At 37.2% G+C, this 12,250-nt stretch overlaps 5 protein-coding genes and 5 long non-coding RNA genes across 10 annotated transcripts; 5 read left to right on the top strand and 5 right to left on the bottom strand.

Annotated features, from left to right (window-relative positions):
* Nucleotides 1-157: 157 nt before the first annotated feature.
* On the bottom strand, nt 158-2,610 carry clr3 (class 2 histone deacetylase Clr3). Its single transcript, NM_001021011.3, has one exon. It carries the CDS (start codon nt 2,472-2,474, stop codon nt 411-413), a length of 2,064 nt encoding a protein of 687 aa, NP_595104.1. The 5' UTR covers nt 2,475-2,610; the 3' UTR covers nt 158-410.
* On the top strand, nt 158-2,679 carry SPOM_SPNCRNA.1331. Its single transcript, NR_150205.1, has one exon. It is a non-coding gene; the product is annotated as a non-coding RNA (long non-coding RNA).
* Nucleotides 2,680-3,311: 632 nt separating this feature from the next.
* On the bottom strand, nt 3,312-4,330 carry whi5 (cell cycle transcriptional repressor Whi5; the record flags this gene model as incomplete). Its single annotated transcript, NM_001021010.2, has 2 exons — nt 4,065-4,330; nt 3,312-3,986 (listed from the first exon to the last, which is right to left on the bottom strand). The coding sequence occupies exons 1-2, from the start codon at nt 4,146-4,148 to the stop codon at nt 3,312-3,314; spliced, it is 759 nt and encodes a 252-aa protein (NP_595103.1). The 5' UTR covers nt 4,149-4,330.
* A 283-nt stretch (nt 4,331-4,613) lies between these two features.
* bms1 (GTP-binding protein Bms1) lies at nt 4,614-8,246 on the bottom strand. The gene is made up of 2 exons (NM_001021009.3): nt 8,108-8,246; nt 4,614-8,060 (listed from the first exon to the last, which is right to left on the bottom strand). The coding sequence occupies exons 1-2, from the start codon at nt 8,207-8,209 to the stop codon at nt 4,797-4,799; spliced, it is 3,366 nt and encodes a 1,121-aa protein (NP_595102.2). The 5' UTR covers nt 8,210-8,246; the 3' UTR covers nt 4,614-4,796.
* Nucleotides 6,775-7,870, top strand: SPOM_SPNCRNA.4628. Its single transcript, NR_193987.1, has one exon. It is a non-coding gene; the product is annotated as a non-coding RNA (long non-coding RNA).
* A 72-nt stretch (nt 8,247-8,318) lies between the features above and the next one.
* On the bottom strand, nt 8,319-10,067 carry gle1 (nucleoporin Gle1). Its single transcript, NM_001021008.3, has 2 exons — nt 9,898-10,067; nt 8,319-9,847 (listed from the first exon to the last, which is right to left on the bottom strand). The coding sequence occupies exons 1-2, from the start codon at nt 10,033-10,035 to the stop codon at nt 8,543-8,545; spliced, it is 1,443 nt and encodes a 480-aa protein (NP_595101.1). The 5' UTR covers nt 10,036-10,067; the 3' UTR covers nt 8,319-8,542.
* SPOM_SPNCRNA.4627 lies at nt 8,362-9,132 on the top strand. Its single transcript, NR_193986.1, has one exon. It is a non-coding gene; the product is annotated as a non-coding RNA (long non-coding RNA).
* On the top strand, nt 9,139-10,188 carry SPOM_SPNCRNA.4626. The gene has a single exon (NR_193985.1). It is a non-coding gene; the product is annotated as a non-coding RNA (long non-coding RNA).
* On the bottom strand, nt 10,168-11,786 carry pep12 (SNARE Pep12). Its single transcript, NM_001021007.3, has 2 exons — nt 10,999-11,786; nt 10,168-10,868 (listed from the first exon to the last, which is right to left on the bottom strand). Exons 1-2 carry the CDS (start codon nt 11,576-11,578, stop codon nt 10,657-10,659), a joined length of 792 nt encoding a protein of 263 aa, NP_595100.2. The 5' UTR covers nt 11,579-11,786; the 3' UTR covers nt 10,168-10,656.
* SPOM_SPNCRNA.4625 lies at nt 11,086-11,531 on the top strand. Its single transcript, NR_193984.1, has one exon. It is a non-coding gene; the product is annotated as a non-coding RNA (long non-coding RNA).
* Nucleotides 11,787-12,250: the final 464 nt, after the last annotated feature.

Genomic DNA, 12,250 nt, shown 5'->3' with positions numbered 1-12,250 from the left:
TAGAGAAATGCTTTTAAGCAAAATTACGACAAAAATCAACAATAGTTGTTTGAACTAAAATAATATCACGGATTTGAGGAGCTTTATTTTATAAAACAATATTATAACCTTATTTATTTAATTATATTGAACATGAATAAAATGAAGCCAGCAATAACAATAAACCATTTGTGTATACATTCTACTGGAAAATAAAGTCAAAATCCACCAACCTTGAGAATAATGAGCTCGAATTAAAGTATAAGTAAAAGAGACAAAGCAGCTTAGCAGATTGAGTACGAATCATTCAGCGGGTTTGGCAAATCATGAATGTCCGTTATAAATTTTAACGTAGATAACTTAAGGAGGTTAAATGTGTGACAATTAAAAGAATAGAAAACCATGAAAAAATCATAAGTCAATAACGAATGTTACTGAGAAGTTGGTCGGGCCTTTTGAAGCAAATGCAGCAAGTATTGAGTAACCGCTCGATAGTGTTGCTCCATCATGTCCGAAGTTTCAGTATGTTCACTTTGCATAAGTCGTCCATATCTTCTTTTAGCACGCTTTGCCTTTTTCCAGCACTCATTACTAGAACTCACAAACACGAGTGAATGACGATAATACCACGTTGGAAGATCTTCCTCTGATGCCGTTTTAAGACCCACCAAAGGTTCAGTGCCAAGGAAATTCACCATACACTTAACTCTGTCTGACACATTCCTGGAAGATGCCAAATTAACCAATCCATGTACCGCTTTGCCTCCACCGATGAAAAAAATATTTTTTGAAATCGACAACTCAACATAATTATCCCATACATAAAGACAAAGTTCTTTCACTTCAGAAAGAATGTCAACCGGTGCATTTTCACCGTCCGTAACCACTTCAGGTATATTTATGTCGATAAGCCCCCAGTCCTGTTGCATAGCCCATTCAACATAAAGGCTCACGGGATCTACTAAAAGCGAATCATTTAAATTCAAAACGTTCGTTTCACTAGTTCCATTACCCAGGACTCTAGGAGATTCATGGACAATAACGAGAAGGTTATCTTTTTGAAAGAAATTGCTAGAGCACAGTACTTGATTGTTGAATACATTGGAAACGGAATCCCTTAGTATTGGCATATTGGTAATTTTCCAGTCTTCGAAAAGTTTTTTAGCTTGATAAGTTCGAATAACATCATGTAATCGATCTACATGGGCATCCTTAGGATTTGCGTCGAAGTGTTTCGGCCTCATACATCTCCAGTATTGGGATTGTATTTTGGTTACATGGTTGATGGTAGCAACGGCCTGTGGACATGCATATGTTGTATGCAATCGTCCAGGAGGAATTCCCAACAAACTTTGGGCTACAGCTAAGGCTGATGTGCTTATAGAATCCAAATTATAACCTCCCTCAAGGGAGATAAAAACTTTCCCATCTGCTAATCCCATTAACATTTGTGTCATATGAGCATAGGCAGCTGGAGTTAACAAGAATTGACCAATGTGATCTCCTGCAGCAGCATCAAAGCCGCAACTTACAATAACTAAATCTGGATCAAATTCATAAGCAACAGGCATTACGACGCGCTGAAAAGCGTATATATAATCACCATCTCCCATGCCAGCACAACTCCAAGGAATATTTACAGTTCTACCCAATCCCGGGCCCTCTCCACAATTTTCTGCACACCCATAATTGGTGCCAGGATAGAAACGACCATTTTCATATCGATGCAAAGAAACGTATAGAACATTTGGATCGTCATAAAAAGCCATTTGCGTACCATTTCCATGGTGTATATCCCAGTCGACAATCAATACTCTTTTTATTTTATCCGGAAAGCGTTGTAGCATACTCCTTGCGGTTACAGAAACATTGTTGAATAAACAAAAGCCACCAGGTTTATGGGGTTCTGCATGATGGCCAGGAGGGCGAACAACTGCGAAGGCATTTTTTACTTGACCAGTTACGACAGCCGTACATGTTTCAATTGCGCTACCACAAGCCAATCGAGCACAAAACGCACTTTCGTTATTATAGTATAGAGAATCACTGATTTTTTCGAGATTGGCCAAATCCTCATGAGACATTTTTTCGGTATTAGTAACCCTATCATACATTTCCTGTGAATGAACTTGTAATAACTCTTCTAAAGTAGCTTCTCTAGCCGGAATCCGTAAAAATACATCTGACGGACTCGGCACATTAGATACATAACCGGCCTTCTTTATAGCTTCAAAAACACGAAGGACGCGTCTTGGATCTTCAGGATGGTCATCCACTTCACTTAGAGTGGCATGGAATCTCATTCGAGGATCATAGCATAATCCAGATTTTTTCAAGATTTGCGACATTTCATGGGATTCGTTATTTAATGTATTTTCACTTCCAGACATTGGTTTATTGTTTGTCAAAAGAATAGACCATGGAGTTACCGTGTTTACAGCATCATCGGATGGTTTTACAGAAGTAGATGCACCATCAGAATTAGAGGCCAGCATTCGTTTTCTATCGCCCTTAAAAAGGTCAATCAATTAATAAATTAATAAAAAAATCTCCTATTAAACAACTCCCTCATAAAACTGTCGAAACACTTTTTGAAGCGCGGCTCACTCGATATAGGTAGTTTTGGTCGTCAAAACTGTTGCTGGTACTTCTAAGACATAAGTATAGAGGAGCAATGAGAGAATATAATCTCAACCATGCTAACAAAGGAGTTTGTTTGGTAAAGAATAAAAATGTAAGTAATTAAGACGTTTAGTAAGGCTTTAAATAGAAGATTGATCCTGAACGTATGGAGATTGAGAAAAAATAGAGTTTGTAATGAGGCTCATGGGAGGGTCTTATTTTTATTTATTTATTTATTTTATTTTCTTAGAAACTTAAAAATAGCTTTGTCTCGAGCCATACTTCGAAATGAATGCATAATTTTGCGAGTTCGCGAATTTCCATTATCTTATATAATAATCATTTCAAATCATAAGGATCAAGATGTAGGAAGAACGTTAATAAATACATGGTAAATAATGTTTCTATGATCTTTAAGACTGTTGTACGCCCGGAAACATTCACCCTTTGTCATAAACATCATTAAGCATTATCACAATTTGGCTTGTACATATCAAGCATTTAAACATATAGAGGGTTAATAGCTCATCAACCATAGGACTGGAGACGGATAGCAAGAAATAACAAAACTTCTCAAACGAGATTTTTCCAAAAATTCTTCAGCAGGATGTGAACAATCAATCTATTCATCCAAATTATAGATTAACTCTCATGAAATAATTATGTAATTTTATATCTTAATGCTCGTATACCATCTAAAATGAAGGATGTTATGGTTTTTTCGAAGGCATAGAATTCACCAACGTAAGCATAACTTCAGCTGCCTTGCAATCATCTGCCGATAGGGGATAAGCCGTTGGAAAAGGAAGACTCGTGGACTTGCGAATTCTACTGAGGTTTGCAGTGCCAAGGCGAAGAGACTCATCGGTTTCTTCAGGGCGTGAAATATGGTAATTCATTCCGAACAGTGGAGATTTAGCTGAAGCAGTGGAGGCATGGCTAAGTTCAAATGGCAGTCTGGGTAGCTCAGTATGAGGCTCAACGTAGTTCAACCAAGGAGGACTAGTTCTATCAAAAGACGAGGACGTAGAAGAAACAGCACTAGAAGATGAGTAAGGAGATACAGGCTTCTTATAAGGAAGCTGAGCGAAGCCCTCTCTTGGGCTCACCAATCGCGTAAATGAACTTGCACGCAGCTTGCCTGTATTCGATCCCATAATTGAGTTGGGGTGATGCGGCCTTCTTAGCTTAGAAGAGTCCAAGTCATTGATCGAGCGTGATCTACGATGAACGTGATTTTCCTTACGAACAAGCGTTTCCACTTGATCTAATGTCTGATCTTCCCATCCATGATCGACCTTAAAAAACGCTGCCTTCAAACGAGCCCTAAGTTTGTTTGATAACTTGTATTCAAAAGTTAATGACAATTCGCAACGATTTTTATGCTAAACCAAAATTATTCATCGACGATTCTATTTGTATCGTCGAGATGTTACCTAATTGTGTTTGCGTAATTGACATACCTTGCTTAATGATTCATCGTATTTTTGTTGAATAACTTCATCAGTCTGCCTTGTAGCTTCATTTTTCTTGTGGCCGCCTGCCATGAATTAATATTTGTTGAGTTCGTCTGTATGCAGGTATATAAAAATGACGAGTTATTAGCCTATTCGAATTCTCCTTTCGATAAATTCCTTTTATAATATCCAATTGCAATCAAATAATCCTCCGTATAGCATATAATTGTTTCAATTGAAACAAGACGCGTTGAACGATGTGTTGGTAAGTCGAAAGTCGCGCCTGCCCGTACAAACGATTGAAAAAAGCAACAGGCAGAACACCAGAATTATCAAGTAACAAAACACTCTACCATACAAACAATAAAAACATAAGATTATCAGCCAAAGTTACATGAATATACTGATGTCGGTTATATGCAATTTACTTGGTACCTTTGTCTTTTTGTAAACACCGTTTTCGTCGATGAGAAGTTGCAAATAGACCAAAAAAATTGCATTCAGAAACATAGATATATTCTCCCAATTATTTGGTTACATGACCTTATAGTTGATACAAATCATTCACAAGAGAGACAAAGCTCAAATGCAAACTGTACACAGAAAATAATAAACACATTTTATTTATAAAATATTAAACCCATTAAATTCCCAAAATGTATATGTAGTTGTAAAAGTTCGTCTATGACGCACCAGTACAAACTCAATAAAACAGAAAGAATACGCATTTTTAAAAATCTAATTTTTTGATCTTTTCCCTGAACCAGAAGAATTACCATCCTGTCTCAATCTCTTCCCATGTTGAGCAAACCATTCAGCTTTTTCTTCCCGCTTCTTCTCAATATATGCTTGCTCCTCTTTTTGCATCCTTTTATGATACCGCTCATGTTCTGCTGCTTTCTTTGCTTTACGTTTCGCTTCCTTGTCCGTGTGCAAAGTCATTACTTTTTGAAGCAAATCCCTTACCTTCCGTTCTTCTGCATTCAACAAAACTGTACGTTTTTGCATGTACGTCGGTTTGCTTCTAGGACGTAAGGCTTTTTGACGAGAATTAAATGGAAGCTGAGCTTGAAGCGAGGCAGGCACTTTGAGAGGATTAAAATGTCGAGAGGGTCGAACAATCTCCTGGTACTGAGAATTGGGTCGTAAAGGAGTTTTCAATCCCAATTCATGCCGAACTTCTCCTGTTAACCGCATACCGTTCCATTCCGTTTTATCCGTCTCAAGTAAATTGGTGACCATTGTACAGAATTTTCGCACTTGTACCGGATACCATGCCCGCAAAAATACAATGTCACTCATTAAAATTTTGTCTTCAAATGTAGCACGGAAATGTCCATGTTCCTGATCAACTGCCTTTTTAACCTGACCTCGAATCCCTGAAACAGTCCTGATATTGGCACCTTCAAATTTTGCAACTTCTAAAGGACTACTAAACATTTTCTTAATAAATGCTGTGTTTTTAAATATTTTGTAGGGAACACCAGTCAATTTTAATTTTTTAACAATATCGGTCGATTGATCGATATTCAATACTGAGCCCGTAGCTGCAATTCGGAAGCTACCCGCCTTTGCGAACGAATTGGCTACAGATTGGACCGCACAAAAACCGCTGTTGGGAGCGACGAAGGGTCCATAAAAGGTACCGAAACAATGCATGTGTTCTGGAGTATATTTCAACATCCTATTTCGAGTACGCGAGTCACTAATTGAATATACAGGTATCGACTGAAATCTTCTCCAACCCATACTAAAAATCAGAGGATCATTCGTTTTAAGTATTTTTTTGTGCCAACGGTGACGCTTAATACGAACTTGAACTAATCCATACCGTTGCTCATTAGGTAGTAATCCACCAACAACTACGGGATAGCGAGAATCAAAGTGCTCAACAAATTCAAACGGAACGTCGTTTATTACGATACGTACATAAGTGCCTGCTCTATAGCCTTCGATTTCAGCTCGACTTTCAGGATCCATATCCTCAAAAGCTTCTCGATTTATAACAAGCTGACGTGCAATTTTTTCCTTTTCTTCCGTATACCAGTCAACGTCTTTCTTTTCTGGATCTCCACGATCTTCCTCTTCAAAACGAAGACGTAGCTCCTCCTTTTTACGAGCATTTTCTTCACGTTCTGTTTGAAAATCGACTTCATCAGCAGATTCCTCATTTTCAGCAGTTACAGAAGAGCCTGATGATTCCTCCATTTCATTATCGCTAGAATTTTCTTCATCTTCAAGATCCTCAAAATCACCTTCTTCATCATCTTGAGAAACCTCTTCCTGTCCCTCTATAGAATCAAGGAGACTACCGGTTATAAACCTCGACTTCAGTTGTGCTAACAGCTGTGGATTCTCCCATTTTTTCGAGAGACGGTCAGATTCCGATTCCATAAGCTTCTCATGATTCGAAGATATAGATTCATTTGCTACCTTTGACACTTTAAAAAAGTCTTCCTCGTCGTCTGAAACAACCAAATCGCTTTCGCTAGATTTTGCAGATTCACCTTTATATTCAGCATACGCGTCTTTAGGGGAAAGGGATTCATCGTAAAAAATTTTTTGAATATTTCTTCTCCTTTTACCAGATTGAGAGTATGCCAAAGCAGCTTTAGAAGCAAGTCCTTCTTTCCATCTTAAATTAGAATCTTCATCATCAAATTGACCTCCTAAATCGGAATCACTATCAGCAAATGCAACTTCTTCGTTGTCACTTTCATCCTCGTTATTTATAGCACCAATTTTTCCTGTAAAGTCGACGTCTTCGTTTTCATCAGCAGAATTAACATCAGAATCATCAAATGCCCCTTCATCTTCCTTAATTAGTTCTTGATTAATAAGTCCAGTTGGTTGGCGACGGGTTTTACGGCCAACATTATCAATTTCACTTGATTCTCTATCGACCGTATCAATAGCATCTGAATTGCTAAAAAGTTGTAATCCACTATTACCATCGACTCCCAGAGGCTGTTGGGCTTCTTGAAGTTGCATAACCATACGCTCTCCAAAGCCAGCTTCAGAATTTTCATCTTTAGAAAAATTTGAAGTTGGTACCTCAATGTAAACCCTATCTTTGTCAAACAAAATACCACCAATATCGGCCATAGGGCCATAGATTAATTTTTGTTTTTCTGATAGTCGCCGGCGACGGACTTTGTCGGCATCGGGAGGCGGGCAAGGATCTTCTAGGGAAGAAACATCAGACGTTACAAAATCACCAACACCAGGGATATGTACAGAGGCATCGTGCTTAGGAAGATTTGTGCCATGCAAATAACCATATAACGTGATTTTCCGCCCAACTTTCGGATTTTGTTCAATGTCAACAGGCAAAGTAAGGTCTTCCATACGATCAGCTAGTAAATAGGGATGTTGGTTGCGCCATCGCAAAGGCCTAAATTTCATGACACTTATGAATCGAGATAAATTGAGGATTTCCCTATCAGGATATCGTCCGTTCAAAACGCCGGACAAGTAGAACAATTTAGCACCTTGATAGAGTTCAGTCCAAAATCTGTGTTTCAAACGTTTTTTAGCCTCTCGCAATGTAGAAGTCTTCTTAAATAAATCGAGATGTGTTAATACACCCATGATGCGAGGCATACCATGCGGTGCTAATATGTTCAAAAACTCCATAGTTTCCATTTCGAATCCAAAATTCGCGTCAATTAAAAGGAGAACAAGGTCTGCAATCTTGGCTACGTCAATCATAGAGCTGAGATCGTTAGGACACTCCAAAAACGTGATTCTTCTCTTCTTTCCTGCAACCACCGTAATCGGCCCAGTAATCTGAGAAATAGTGTATTTAGAATATCTACGTACTAAAGATTTTATCAAAGTAGATTTTCCAGTGCCAGGAGGCCCCATAACGGCAACAATCACTGGTGGCGGAGCTTCATCCGGTGTGCGATCCACCATTGGCACGTGAAGCTTCTTTTGTGAAATATCCGCCGTACGCATAGCTTGCCTAGCCATGCGCCCTGCAGATGCTACCGCAAATGCCTATTCTTATTAGCCAATTTGATTATTTACAAAAGTTCTCAACATACCTTAGGATTGTTTGAAGCACTACCATCGGACACCTTTTTGAGCTTCTTTTTTTCAGCTTTTGGCCCAGAATGTTTTGCATAATGGCCCTTCTTCTCGTCCATGACAACTATGGAACAAGCTAGATATTTGTAAAGGCTCAAAGTTGAGTAGGTGAAAAAATCCACTTTAAGTCACATCAAGGTAACATGATATAACAAATTTTGAATAGCAGTGTCTGTAGCGAAAATGCATTTCTTGAGTCAAATTATCTTTATTTAATGCAAAAGTAAATATGGTATTAATCAGCGAAACTGACATCAAAGCCAGGATCATTTAAATCGTAATGGTTGAATTAAATTGAAACAATTATCTAGTACACATCCTAACGACTATAATTTCTACCGTAAGTATATTATAAATCAAAAGTAAATAGGTTGAAAACCCATCAAAAAAATTTAAGGCTCAAAGGAGAATTTGAGCCCTCCTTGACCCTTCATCCAGTCTTCTCCAACAATTCGAAGACGACCATACTGACTACCACCTCCGTTCGCTCCTAGATAAGCTTCACTAAAAGAACAAACAATAAGTTTTTTTGCTTGTCTTCCATATATTCGTAATAGAGATTGACCAGCAATATCAAGATACGTTGAGACGATAGAGCAAAGAGTTTGCCCTAGTTCCAAGTCCGATTTCATTAATTGTGAAGGGGATGGAAGATTCAGCAATCGAGAAAATGTTCTCCAGCTCTCGGGAGCTAAGCTATCGTCTAAAGAAAGTATAGCAGCGTAAACTGCAAAAATTCCGCACTGTCGCTCGTTGTATGTAGTATTTTGTTCCCAATGGCCATCAGATAGCTTTTTAAATCCCATTTTCTTTTTACCATTCTCCGTACCGTGATCATACCAAAACGGTATAACCCAAGGACAGTTCTTCTGTAGGCGAGCAAAAAGAAGATCTTTAAGGTCGGCGTTTTGTGTTTGTAATAAAAGGCAAACTTTTGCCAAAGGATAAGCGCTAATTGGGTTTACAGCAACTTCTGCTTCTGCTTGCTTCACCACAGATTTGCAGAAAAAATTCAAAACCCATTTATAGACCAAGGGATCCGTATTTCTGGCCTCTTGGAATGTCTGTTGCAGTAGCTGTGTAATCTTCATGATTTGAGAATTGCTTTTAGTAATTTGACCTAAACGTGGTGTAATTTTCCGTTTTTGAGTAAAGCAATAGTTTTTGAGCTCTTTTTTCTCAGAAATCGGGGCTACTACTTCAGTCTTAATCTTATGAATGATGGACCAAGCCATATTTGAGTCCTCTTCAGGATCGTCTTTAAATGTTTCCTTCATTCTCTTTTCCCGAGCTTCTTCTTCTTTCCTTTTAGCGTCAATTTGCTCCTGCTTTAATCGCCTTTGTTCATTCTCCTTGTGTTTTTGCTCTTCTATCAGCCTGATTCTTTCTTTTTCTTTTTTTTCCTTTTCCATCAATTCTTTTTTTCTTCTCTCCTCTTCATCTTTCAGTCTTTGGCGTTCTGCTTCGATACGCTTTTTTTCCAACAATTCACGATTAAATCGTTCCTGTTCTAACCTTTGTTTCTCTGAAAAAATTCTTTGAGATTCAGTTATACTTTGTTCAATTAAATTTTGCTCTTCAACATTCCTCTTCTTTGCCCAATCTATCGTTTTATGCAACGGTGGGAAAATACGCACATTTTCATCGGCAATTACAGGAAATGGAGATTGTTTTTTAGGCTTATACCTTTGTGATATCTAAGAACATTATTAATAAAAATAATATTAATAGAAAATCGAATACTTACTATGTGAATCATTCGCCGTGTTTTTTCATTATATATATCCCATAAATCATCAATGTCAAGACCGTTAGCATCGTTATAACTAGATATTATTTTTTCATCGAGTTTAGCATGGATTAAAGGTGTTGTTTTTGTATCCATAACTGAAATTTCCTGAAATTGAGGAAATTGGTAAAAGGACGATTTGGAATGGACATTCACTATGCGAAACTCAAATTGATCGAAACTTGATGCTTGCTTTAATTAACATTACAAGTGTCAAAACTATAAAAGTCTTAGGTTATTAGATTGTATTAGGCGGTTTAAATTATAATTAAAAAAACAGAACAAGCAATCATCCAAACTATGAGACATAAGTATATATTAACATAAACAAGTATCATTAATTAAAAATCAAAGTATAACTAGCCCAATGAAGTTGCAAAAAAATACAATAAGTAAGAATGCAATATAAACAATTGCAGGCAAAGCGAGAGATTTGACTTCGTCTATAGCTAAAATGGATTAACTGATATTGGAGGACTTCCTCTAGGTCATTAAAATAAATCAAGTAAAGAAATAATCTGTATCAAGGAATTGAATAGAATACGCTATCTTGAATGCATGAACATACGGTAATGACCAAACACGTGAAGAGCAACTCACGTATAACGATACTAACACACGATTCCGAAAATGTTTTGTAAGATTTCTTCTTATCGAATTTAAATTATAAAGATTTGCATTTTGGGACCTGAATGAGGAAAACATAGCAAAAGATTTCTAGCCCATTATTAAAGCTGTTAATATTACCCCCAGTATAACAACTAGAATTACAAGAAAGCAAAAGCTTCTTTTTCTAGCCTTTCTTGAATGCTCGTTGGCAATCTGCAACTGCCTTGAAGCATTTTTCGTGTTTGTCGATGTGTTTCCGACGTTGTATTCAATGTTGGTAACTAGTTCACCCTGTTCATTAATAATGGTGCTTAGATCGCCTAAAAAGAAAATTGTTAGTAAAACTTTAAATTTATAAAAGCGAAAATATTTTAGGTCAAGTATTTAGCATTACTCCTAACTCCATCACGTAAACAGAAAAAAAAAAAATGTCAACTAGCTGATACTTACGAAAGATTTCATTGAGTTCATTTATTCCTTGAGTCAAATTTTCGATTTCACCTTGTCGTTCATTAATAAGCCTTTGCTGATATTCTAGTTGGGAATTTGAAATCTTTGACTCAGTCAACGGCTGTCGTTGACCAGAAGAATTATTTGATAGAGACACATTACGCTCTTCCTCTTCAATAAAATGTTGTCCGACGTCTTGATTAAGTGCAGCTTGTGCTGCGGCTACAGAATCAGACTCTTGTTGAGCGCATTTCTGTTGTACTCTTTGAAGCTCAGCCAATACCGTATTAAAATCTCGGGTAAGCTTTGATAAGGCGAAGGACGACGCTTCTTCTCCATATTTTGTATCTTTGATGTTGGCAAGCCTTACCAAGTCTGAACGAACCTTTTGAGATAGTTCACGGGATTGCTCTAAAACCTCATGTAAGTTTTTCGTAAGGTTGTTTACCAAATATCTATGAATTGCTGCTGTGTTTCCTCGTAGAGCATGAATTTCCTGAGCAATACTGCTCGCTAAGGCTGGAAAGTCACCATTTTGCTCGATCTTATGTCTTCCTTGCTCCAAGTCAACAAAAGACATTATAGCAACAAAAAAATTGAATCAAAGCAATCCAACAGTATTTGCAAAGGTACTAAGAAAGTCAATATAATTAAAAAATTGGCCAATTAGCTTGAATTGAGTCTGAAAACAAAGATTCAAAGTTTTTCAGCAATAATTAGTCACCTTGCTAAGGTTACAATTCTTTTGTTCGTAGAAACCTTGACAATTGTCAAGTGTTTTAGTAGTTGGAAGAAGAATGCAAATCTTATGAGCAAGGCTCATACCTAATAGGAATTAGTAAGACCCAGCAAACCGGAGCGAACGCCTTTCGTAAGTACTCTAAAGTTCTTTATTTATGTATAGTGCGAAAGAAGGCAATCTTACAATAGGTTATTATTAGTCGCTATTTAGTAAACATCTAAAATGGCTGAAATCTAATATAGGACACATTCGATTAAAAGGAATTAATTGAAATATTGATAATTTGAATTTCAAATAAAAAATCACAAATACTCAGAATACTTATAAGGGGCCATTCATACGCTCGCATCAAATTATGTTGCTGATGCAATTGATACTTCACAAAGGTACTCAACGAGTATAGATTAAATGGATTTATAGTGGATTCTATACAATGAAACACATAAAACAATAACATGCACTACTGAATTCATTCTTATAAAATTCACCGGCAGGAAAACTAACGCACTT

The sequence above is a fragment of the Schizosaccharomyces pombe genome, assembly GCF_000002945.2.
Source record: "Schizosaccharomyces pombe strain 972h- genome assembly, chromosome: II".
NCBI lineage: Eukaryota > Fungi > Ascomycota > Schizosaccharomycetes > Schizosaccharomycetales > Schizosaccharomycetaceae > Schizosaccharomyces > Schizosaccharomyces pombe.
The sequence above is the reverse complement of the archived record's forward strand: the minus strand, read 5'-3'. Positions and strand labels throughout refer to the sequence as shown.